Source organism: Gavialis gangeticus, unplaced genomic scaffold (genome assembly GCF_001723915.1).
Source record: "Gavialis gangeticus isolate Ggan-Ray unplaced genomic scaffold, GavGan_comp1, whole genome shotgun sequence".
Lineage (NCBI taxonomy): Eukaryota > Metazoa > Chordata > Crocodylia > Gavialidae > Gavialis > Gavialis gangeticus.
Window position 1 is genome coordinate 49,971,303 of NW_017729006.1, and position 11,276 is coordinate 49,982,578.

The window sequence follows — 11,276 nt, forward strand, 5'->3', positions numbered from 1 at the left end:
TAACCACCTTTCAGGTAGTTAAAGGCTGCTGTCAAATCACCCTTCAGTCTGCTCTTCTGCAGACTAAACAAGTCCAGTTCCCTCAGCCTCTACTCACAAGTCATGTGTCCCAGCCCCCAAATCATTTTTCTTATCCTCCGCTGGATTCTCTCCAATTTGTCCACATCCTTTCTATAGTGGGGTCCCAAAACTGGACACAATACTCCAGATTTGGCCTCAGCAGTGTAGAATAGAGGGGAATAATCACTCCCCTAGATCTGCTGGCAATGCTTCTACCAATGCAGCTCAGCCAGTTCGTCCCTAGCCTGTAGTGGTGCAAGGGATTCTTTTGTCCTAAGTGCAGGACTTTGCACTTGTCCTTGCTGAACCTCATGAGGTTTCTTTTGGCCCAATCCTCCAATTTGTCTAGTGATTTGTTCCCTGACCTGCGGAGTTCTGAGCCTGTTGCTAACATGTCTTCTGTTCTTCCCCTGTCTTGTAGTGGAAGGAGTCAGAAGGACACAACCTACAAGGCTAAGCTGTTTTCGTTCTTAGGATCAAGAGATCCCTCCCTAGAGTTACAATGTTATCACAATGAAATAATTCAAAATAGAACCTGTTTCAGATCATCACTGGGGACAATACTTGATACCACATGGCAAGGAGGAAGCAGTTATGGAAAGAGCTGCACCTGGGGAAGGGGAAAATGTCCATTGTTTCATGTCACCAGATGGGAAGGCTTTGAAAATCTTCTTCCCAAAATACTGGAAGATTGTCACATGCAATGGCATGTGTGCTTGCCAAAGTAGTCCCTGTGGGTATAGTTCTGTAGGATGACCAAAAATCAAAAGTAGTCCCTGTATAGAAGGGAGAAAGGGCACCTTGCTTCAATTGTTGACAGACCTAGTACTGATATTGCAGGGCAACTTGTGGCACCCTTCAGAGGATCTCATGGCACCTCTGCATGCTGTAAACCCTGCTTAAGAATCACTGCACTGAGCCTTGATTTCCCTGCCAGCTCTCCTCCCATTGGTCCGTGTTTGTATTTGTTTTTGCCGTATTTTTCCAGATTTGCATCATTTGTTCCCTCTTATCATAAACCCCTACTGGCAGCTTTAAGGTATGTGAAAGATATTTTTAGTTTTAGAAAATGAAAAGAACTAATATTTTTACCAATAAAGAAGAAAAACCAAGAGGCTGGATATTGGATTTGTTGAAACCCTCCAAAAGTTCCACTTTGGAGGGCTTGTGGCTGTTAAAGAAAGCAAATACTTTATTTTCCTTCCAAATGCTCTTTTTCATTGGAAAATGTTTCAAGGAGAAATTCCCAGCTGACACCAAGCAATATGTAAAGGGACTGGCTGAGCTGTCACTCTCCCTCCCATTCACATACATGAATAGAGGAAGGGCCTTACCTGAATTCCTTACAGAAATAGATACTCCTTCTGTAGCTGGTGGAGCAATGGCAGTTACAAGACAAATCAGCTTCCCCTGGGGTAAGTAGCATTGCGTGACTCTCCTATGCTGTCCTGGCTTGACCTTGCACCTGGTGGACCTGGATACAATGGGTTGAATGGATCCTAGGTTGGGCTAACTGTACTTGTTTGCAGTAGCTGCAATTCTGCCAGTCTGGAAACTCTTTGGTTCATTGCATTAAAACAGCCACACTGAGTCCTCAGCCAGAACTATCACTTGCAACATCACATACAACTTGGTCACTGGGGCTGGGGTTATATAGGTTATGGAACCTGTGCAGAGACATCGACATCCTTGTGTGTGACCTGCTGAGCTGGTCGGTCCCTCCATCCTGGTGCCAGTGCCAGGGTGAGCAGTCCTGGGGAACGAACACTGACCATCTGCATCCAGAGAACACATTCACATCCCATGTAGAAGGGGCTACGTTGTCCCTGTTTCCTCCCTGAGTTACTGTGAGGCAGCAGAGATTGCCCCATAGAAAAGGAGTGTGATGCTTGATGGCACAGTAGCTTGGGAAGGGTCACTAGAGTCCTGGACATGGGCAGAGAAGCTGGCAGGATGGGCTTAAGAGGCCACATGACAGGCTGGCCCCTGCCTTACTGTTACAAGGCAGGAGCTCAGGCTGACTTTCCTGCAGGTGGCTTATATAATGGCTGCTTCAGCCCTTGCAGCCCATTATGTCAATTCTCTCCTAATCCTACAAACCTCTGTCCTGGCCAAACCCTCACAATTCAGACCAGTATCCATGGGAAGCTCTGGAGGGTGCTGAATGGGCCTGGGTCTAATCCCAGGAGCTGCTCCTGGTGGAGTTATGGTGGCTTGTGGTTGCTCCTGAACTGCAACTCCCAGTGATTGGGGCAGGAGGGTCCCATGCAAACTGGGTGCCGAAGCTCAAGCCTGAGGGAACACTGCACTGCTGGAAGACCCCAGGGTAGAGAGAAATAATTTCCTACATCTGCATCATGGGGCTGCCCACATGCCAGCCACTCTATATGCAGGGGCATCATGAGGCACCTGGGCAGATGCAAAGTATGTGGGTGAGCAGTGCCACTGCTCAGTTGCTGCCCTCTTGCTCAAAACGAAGCCCCAGCCTGTCCCCTCCTATTCCTCAGAGGATCCTTCTCTCTGCCAGGCTCAGCTCGGACCTGCTCAGAGTCAGGTGGGAAAGAGAGGGCAACTTGGCAGAGGTGGATATCCCCTGCCCATCCCAAACAGACCGTCAGTCATGCACCCTCTCCTCAAAGGAGGCAGAGAGAGTTGGGGGTCATGAGAGACTTGGGGGTCGTTTGGAGACTTAGGAGACATGATAGAGACTTGAGGGAGTCATCATGACTGGCCACAAGATGAACATGAGCCACCAATGCGAGGCCACAGCTGGCAAAGCAAATAAAACTGAGGCTTGCATCTTCTGATGCATCTCAGGCAAGACCCAAGAAATCATCTCCCCACTTTACTCAGCCTTGGTGAGGCTGCACCTAGAGAATTGCATTCAGTTCTGGGCTCCACACTTTAGAAAGGATGTGGAGAAGCTTGAGAGTCCAGAGGAGAGTTGCACACATGATCAGAGGTCAACAGTACAAGCCTTATGAGGAAAGGCTGCGAGGCATGGGACTCTTCAGCCTGGAGAAGCACAGGCTCAGGGATGACATGGTGGCAGCCTATAAGTATATAAGGGGTGTGCATCAGGATCTGGGGGAACGCCTGTTCACCAGGCCACCACCTCCTGCCAGGAACGCCCACGCTGGTTGCCCGTCTGTTCCCTCATAGGCAGAGCTGCAGGCTTCAAGACCTTTTCCCCGCCACAGCCTTGAATAACAGCCCACCCGTCTCCTGACAGGCACCACCCTGCTCTGCAGGCTCCTCCGCACCAGGGCCCTGACTAACTGCTCTTGTTTCCTGTCACAAAGACGGTGCTGCTCTTGTGCCACATCCTGCCTCCCAGCTACTGACAGCCCTGGCCATCGGCCCATCTGTGCCCTCACACACAGCGCCCTGCCCTCACAGACTTTCTGCATGGCCCCGACTCGCTGCCTGGCCAGGCGGGCGTGTGCTTGGAGCCCTGCTCTTCCAGAACAATGCCCTGTGGGACGACCATTTTGTTGCCATGCAGGCCCATCCCCACTCTGCTCAGCCCTGCTCTACCATGCCCAGAAATAACTGTCTGTCTGCCCCTTCCTGGACAGAGCCAGACCGTTTCCTGCCACAGCCCTGACGAGCTGCCAGAAATGTTCAGCTCTGTGGCACCGTGGCCCTGACCCATTGCCCCTCTGTCCTCAGAGGCACCGAACCCTGCTCTTCCAGATCATCCCCCCACCATGGCGCTGACGGACGGCCCCTCCATCCCCTCACACACAGCCCTGCTCGCCCAGGCTCATCCCTACCCTGCCTTTCACGGACTGCCCCTCGGGACTTCAACAGACACAGCCCTGCTGTGCAGACCCTGCTCCAGCATGGCCTTGACCAACTGCCACCTGCCCTGCCTGTCCCCTCACATCTCAATGGCCCCTCAGGCCATGCACACACTGGCAGTGAGCCAGAGAGGGGCCCTCCCTGTGAGGGCAGAAAGCAGCAGTCACTCAGGGCCTAATTGGTTTGTTGTACTGGGCCTCATTTGCTGTTGTACTGTCTTGGTAACCCTCGATCCTCTGGGTCATGGTGTACACCCAAGAGGTCTATGCAGCCATGACACCAAGACCTTCAGCACGTAAGCCTAGGCAAGAGTATGGAGGAGTGGAGGTTGCCCTAGGCCTCCCACCCCACTTCGACCATCGACACAGTCCAAATACCAGCCCGAGTCCAGACGTCCAGTGCCTTGATGGTTGTAGCTTCTCCAGAGGGCAACAGATTGGAGCTGCAGCTGCCTGGCTAACACCTCTGCGAGGACCTGGACCTGGAGCAGCACTGAGCCCTTCTGTGGGGGCTGTAGGGCCCAGGAACCAGCCTTGTCTCCTGTCCCTCAGCTCCGCAGGCCAGGCTGGCTCACGCAGTGACAGCGACCGACACAGGCAGCTCCAGAAATGTCTCTGTTCATAAACACTGTGAACTTGGTAGCTCATGGGGAGAAGGTAGCTGCTACCCCCAGCCTTTCCCTTCTCTCTGTTTAGTGTAACGGTACTCCGACAGAGGATACTGCTCAACTGTTGCTCCTGTGGCTCCTCACCACAACTGAGGGTCTCTGCTCTGCTGGTGCTGCTCCTGGCACTGCTCCTTGTCACCATGGGGGATTGCATCTCTGCTCCCTGTTGCTGAGACCACACAGCCCTTTTAGATCTTGGTCAGACACATGGATCCCCTCTTCTAGATTAGTGGGTATAGGCCCCAGGAGCCACAATGGGGAAATGGACCCAGAGATTCTCCAAGGATTTCAGCTCTTTTAAAACACAGGTCGGGAACCAGACTCAGCCTGAACCCACTGAAGGGATTTGCACCATTGGCGATACGTAGGGGGTGCACACAGGTGCACGTGCACCCCCTGAGATTGGCGGTGCACCCACTGCAAAAAGCGCCACCAACATGGCTGGTGGCATCTGAGGATGGTCCCCTATCACCGCTGACTGCTGCTGGCCACTTGTGGGAGCTTGCCATGCCCCCCGGCTCCAGGGGCACGTGGCATTCATTTGTACAGCACAAGTCCTCTCCCTGGTGAGGCTTGATGGTAGCTTTCTGCACCATCTTGGGGGTTGCTACCATGTGGGTTTCCCCCTAAGCCTCCTCTGTCACTCCCTCCACCTCACACCTCCACTCATGTTCTCAGCCTTTGCCCAAGTGTCTCCTACAATATTGCTCCTCTAATATACAACACTGTTTTCAAATGGAAGGGAATACAGCACACACTGTAGTGATCATAGGGTGCCGTGAGCAAAGGCACACATGAATGATAATAACTAAGCAAGTTTTACTGTGGAGCAGTAGGGAACTTCTGCAGATTATGTATCTGGTTCCAACTAGCAGACTACACAGCACACATGAACCCCAATTTCCCTGACCCTCCACACTTAACCACACTTACCTTGGTGTGGTTAAAGCAAGCACAACCATTTCCCACTCCTCCACCCACACATATCAATGTTGATATGTAGGGAAAGGACTCGTCTCCAAACCCTCAGAACATTCATACCAATGGGGGTATGCGGATAAACTGCTGTCCTGCATATGTTCACATGCAGCACATGCGCTGGCCAAGCACATAGGCACACAGGCCACCAGAAGGATGTCAGGGGTTGGGGCAGCAAATATTATGTGGAGCTCAAGGAGCTACAGGCCAGGGTGTGGCCAGGCCTTTGGTCTTTCCAGGCTGTGCTGCTGTGGGCAGGGTGCTGGATCTCTCTGGCCTGCAAGTCTTCTTCCTCTACCCTCAGCCTGGCCGCTGCTCTTGGGGCTTCTGCTGAGGCCCTGGGATGGAAAAAGAGGGGACAGTCACTGTGCCAGCAGTGTCCTCCCCTGGGAACCAGGGGCTGAACCCCTCAAGCCCCTGGGTCCCATAGGGCAGGGACCCTGGTGGGGGGCCACACCTGGCAGTCCCAGCCCCTGGACATAACCCACCCCTACCCTGGGGGCATGGCTGGCCAGAGAACCTACCACTTCCTGCATGCTCATCCTTGGCAGCTCCTGTCTGTGCCTCAGTGATTTGGGGTGGAGTGGGTGTGGGACAGTGGGCAGGAAAGATGGCGGGTTGGTGTGGGGAGCAGTGATTGCCTGCTGGGGATATGGTCTCATACCCATGCATACACATGCCAGCCACCAGCATGGGCTCACAGGCACATGTACACACCATATGTGCACGCTCTGCTGCACTAGAAACACACATCCCTCCTGAAGGACAGCTCTGCACCCCGAGACTCCTCCCAAGGGCAAATGGGTCTCTTGGGGATGAGATTCCCCATGCTAGCACTCCCCAAGCACTGACGTGTGCCCAAAATAGGGACCTGTGGGCAAAGCCTTCCACAATCCGTGGTTCAGTTTCCCCATTCTCTATCAGACAGATAGCAGAGGCCCAAGTCCTAAGAGGTGCTCAGAGTCATGGCCACTCACCTGACTCTTGTCTCTGGGCACATCACCTGTCCCCACATCTTCGCCTTCTTCCTGGCAGCATGGTGGATACAATTGGAGTGGGGCCTGCACCCAGACACATCTCTCGGTTGGCCCAGAACTGCTGGGAGGAGGCTGGGGAGCCAGCAGCAGCTGAGGTACTCTCTGGGTCTGCAGCTGGGGGAACTGGAGGAGAAGACATGCTCCAGAGAAGGCCCCCTGGGACTCCCAGCAGCAGCCTGCAAGCCGCTCCCTGCACCCAGAAGGAAAATGTCCCCTCACACCACCAAGAGACTGAAGTACCCTTTGCTATTCCTACACCATCCTTGTAACTCACTGAAAAATCCCAAGGTGTTGCCAGGTCCTTATCCACACTGGGCAGTCTCTTGGCTGTCCCTCCCTGCCACCTAGGTTGGAGCAGCTAGTCTGAAACAGAGAGAGAGAGAGATGGGAGTGAGCAGCCAGGTGCTGGGACTGTGAGACTCCAAGGACCCGAGCTCTAGTCCAGGCAACAGTAGGCGCCGGCTCCAATACCAAAATGATGCTTCCCTTTGGGGCTGGAGCTGGGACTCATCCCTCCAATCACTCGCCCTGCTGCTCTGCTGGGGCCATGTCCTCGGTCTTCCTTACCTATCATTTCCTATAATCTATTACCTGTTCCATCTACTTGACTCTACTCTCCCTAACTATCTACTGTGTACCTACTCCTAGCTACTCTCCTACCTACTGTCGACTCTATTATTTCTGCAATCTCTCGACAACTCTCTACTAGCTACTCTCTATCTCTGCTCTCTAATCTATCACCTCTCCTAACTCTAACTCTATCCAAATTACTAATCCTCTCTACATCTTGGCTGAGACTCTTGGATTGTGGTGAGACTGGCCAGAGGACACTGGGGGCTAGGATTTATTCCCTGCCCATCTCTGGTCTCTATGCTGAAGCAGTCTCATTTTCATTTCCCCAAACACTTAGAGGGTGGTGCGAGCCTGGTTTTTGTCTTGCACAGAGTATTTTAGCAACAAACGATCATGAAGGAAGCGTCCGTCTCATCTGCCTGCTTCACGGTTGAACTCGTGGAAGCAATGGGTGTGCTGGAGCCTTAGACGCAGCAAGAGGACTCCTGGCCCTCGCAGCAGGTGGGTGCTGTGTGGATGTCTCCAGAAGCCGTGACAGTTCGGAGAGGCTCCCTGTGAGGAGGGACTGGAGGTCCCTGGGGAGGGAGTGAGCTGTGACGGATGGGAGGGTGACCCAGGGATTTTCATGGAAATACTGTCAAGCAGGGCAAGGATTTTGTCAGTTCTGTCAGTTTTGTTTTACCGTATCTTCTAGTCAAAGCACTGGCTCACTTTTTCTTTCCATGTAATAAAGCGTTTTGTTTCTCCTGTTATTTGACTGCAGTGCCTGTGGGACATGGTGATTTCTGGGCAAATGAATAACTTGGGCATACTCATTGTATGTGGGGAACAGTAAGCCTTGGGAAACTCAGGGAAACCCAGGCTGTATCTCTGGAAGGACCCTGACCCACGACCTACCTGTCTCCACCCATGCCCTGCATTAGATGCTACATGAGAAGGGACAGAAGGATGTATAGCAAGCAGATGTGGGGGTAGTTTGCCCTCTGAATGCCTTATCCCAGCTCTAACGTTAATGATTGGTTTAAGGCCTGAAGCATGACATTTTTCTCTGTGGTCCAATAAACTTTGTCTGCATTGTCTGTAATAATTCTGGGTATTTTTGCCATCGGTAGAAATATCTATTCCCTGTTTTTGAAACTTAACAGTTTTTTTTTTTAAACTCAGGGACATCCTGTGGCAGCAAGTTCCACATTCAGCCACACGTCGTGTGACAGTCTCTTCCACTGCTTCTTGTTTTGTTTCTTTTGATGGTGAATACTTTGGTAAACCTAAGTTTCTTCCACTCAGCTGCTGAGTTAAAATATGTCTAGATGTAAGGAATTTTCTTATTTTACAGGCAAAATTGGTCCAATTTTGTCAGAACTTTCTGTCAGCATGGGAACAAGGCACATGGTCAAGATTTGTGCTCGAGTCCTAGCCAACATCTCCCAGGTGCTCTGTAGAGTGTAGATACTAGAAACACTTTGTGCACTTGGGCTTCTTCTATTAGGCCAGTGGCAGGCAAAGTCTGGCCTGTGGGCTGCATCGGGCCTGCAGCAGGGTCCATTTCCCAGCAGCCCCTACCTGTGTCACTGTGGCTGGTTTCCACAAAGTGGTGGGGCGATGGCAGCATGGGGCAAGGTTTCCATGAAGACCAGCTCTAGCAGCACTGACAGGCCATACAGCTCAGCAGGGAGTTGCTCAGGGGCTGGGATCTTGCAGTGGTGACAGCATGGTCCAGAACTGGGGTAGAGCTGTGATCCAGTGCCTGCATGCCTTGGGCGGGGGCTGCTGGGAAATGAAGTCTGGCCACCTGCTGGATCCACCATTTTGCCCACCTCTGCCTTAGGCCCTCTCTGATTGGCCGGTGGGAAAGTTTTCACCAACTTGCAGATGCCAATTAGTCCGCAACCTTGGCTAGTTGCAGAAAGTACATCTACTGCTATCAGAGCTATGGTTCTCAAACTTTTCAGATTTGAGGTACCCCTTGTTGCAGGGGTTGGCAATTATTTTGGGTCGAAGGCCGCTTACTGAGTTTTGGCAAGCCATCGAGGGCCACATGACAGGCAGACAGGGGCAGACAAATATTCATTTTCTAAATTTTTTAGGGGCCCTGCGGGCCGGATAGAATGGCCTGCCAGGCTGCATCCGGCCTGCATTTTGCCCACCCATGCCTTGTTGGATTTGAGGCATCCCGTAGAAAATGTCAGCTTTTAGCTTTCACTCACTGGCTTTTTTGACTATGGAAAAAAATACAGCGATTTTTCTGTTGCGAAGAACTTAGAAAGACCCCAACAGATCAAAATATTTTTCATGCTATGGATTCCTATTTGAGATCCCTGGTTTTATCTTGTGAATTATGTTTGCACACCTAATAGTGGTAATATTGCGTGACACCCTGTGGCACCCTTAAAAGGATCTCAGGGTACCCCAGGCTGCTGTCACACTCTGCTTGGGAATCATTGCATTAGACTTGGAAGTGTTAAGGTGGCCTGATCTGACCTAGGTACATCTACACCTATATGTTCCCAGCATCTCCCAGAATGGATGTCCCTTAGCATTTCTTATATACACGTCATATGTGCCAAGCCCAGAAATACAGCATGAAGCCACTCTGGGAGCATCTCCAGGGAAAATCTAGGTTTCATCAGTGGCCGCTGCCTCCCCCTTCATTCTCCAAATGGCTCCACTATTATCCAGGTTTGGCACACATAAACAGGAGCAGATTGATGTGGCAGGATGAGGTGTAGTTTGGAGCATCCATCCTGGGACACAGTGGGGATATGTAGACGGGGCACAAAATCCTAGTAAGATTGGTCAACTCTAGTCCAAGACCACTGACATTGGTACTCCAGCTGTCTTGCCTCTCCTTTTAGTTCCAGTTAATATGTAATCCAAGGTGACCTGTGGGGCTGAAACTTTAAAAAACTCCACAGCAGAATCAACCTTAAGTCAAAGGGAACAATGTTCATGCCATAACAAAAGCTTAATTTACATTTTTCTCATTTCCAAAACCAAACCAGAAACTATATCCAAAGAATGCCTGGCTATAGGAGGCTTGGGATAATCAATTCTGCGGCAGCTACAATAGCTGAGAAACCCTGTTCTGCCTCAGAAGACCCAGGCTTAATTTGTCTGGATTCAGCCTGTATTAATTCGTGTCAGCATAAATGGATATATGGCTGCGCTGTTTTGTGGTGAGTGATCGTGTTCAGCTAGAGATGGCTGAACTTGGAGCGACTGTGTTTTGGACAGAAAGAACTACCAGGCTTTTAGGGAAGTTGGGCTGGGATGAAATTGGTTACTTGCTATAAGCTGAGATTGCAAGTGAAGGGTTGAAGAGATCCCAAATACAGAAAAGGCTTTACAGTGGAGGACAAGGTTGTTCAGGTAAATGCAATATCTTTTAGACCAACTCAAATAGTTGGAAAAATTCTTTTTAGCAAACTTTAGGGCAATGGAGGAAAAAGTCCTGACTGAAGGTAACTATGCCAGGAGAAATAAGAACAGAGGTGAGTAGCAGAGAGGTGGCAGGATGAGTGGTAGTTTTTGTGGAGATCTGAACTTGGGTGGAGGAAAAAGCGGCTATGTGGAGGATATATACTGAGGTGGGGGACAATGCTTGATCATGGGGTTACTGTATCTGGGTAGGAGACAAAACTATTGAAGGGGAGCCAGGGGGTTATGGAAATGGTGTAAAGCAAGGAAGGGGTTGTAGCTGCTTATTTGCAAGGACTGTGCTAATGGGTCACTTGGGTGCGTGGGCGACTGGTGCCTCCTGAGTCCGGCGGGGGCACCTGCAGAAGCCAGCGTTGGTGGCCAAGACAGGGCTGGCAAGCACCTGCAGAAGGTGTTTCCCTGTGCCCTGCCTACCAGTTGCCTATGGTTGGGTGGGTGGGAGTCAAGACGTTTCACTGCCTGATGGCTGAGATGGGACCTCTCATGTGGCAGTGAGACTGAGTGGGGACAAAAGGCTACAGTATGGGCCCCCTAACACTCATGCCGCCCAAGAACAGCGCTGATGAGCCACTGGGGAGGGAGTGGAGACTGGGTATGGCTGGGGGTGGTGGGGGAAGGGGCTGAGGTGTACTGGGGTAACAGCTGAGGTGGGGGCAACCATGTGGGGGGCTACACAGGATTTGGAAAAGGGGCTGTAAGACCACCACAGCTACCCTGGG

General features: G+C 51.5%; 1 protein-coding gene across 1 annotated transcript in view; it reads left to right on the plus strand.

Annotated features, from left to right (window-relative positions):
* Positions 1-10,555: 10,555 nt before the first annotated feature.
* The window catches only part of ANKS6 (ankyrin repeat and sterile alpha motif domain containing 6), a 126,236-nt gene continuing 125,515 nt past the window's right edge, over positions 10,556-11,276 (plus strand). Inside the window, exon 1 of the mRNA XM_019508734.1 lies at positions 10,556-10,610. Coding sequence (XP_019364279.1) covers positions 10,556-10,610 — 55 coding nt within the window. The remainder of the gene's footprint in view (positions 10,611-11,276) is intronic.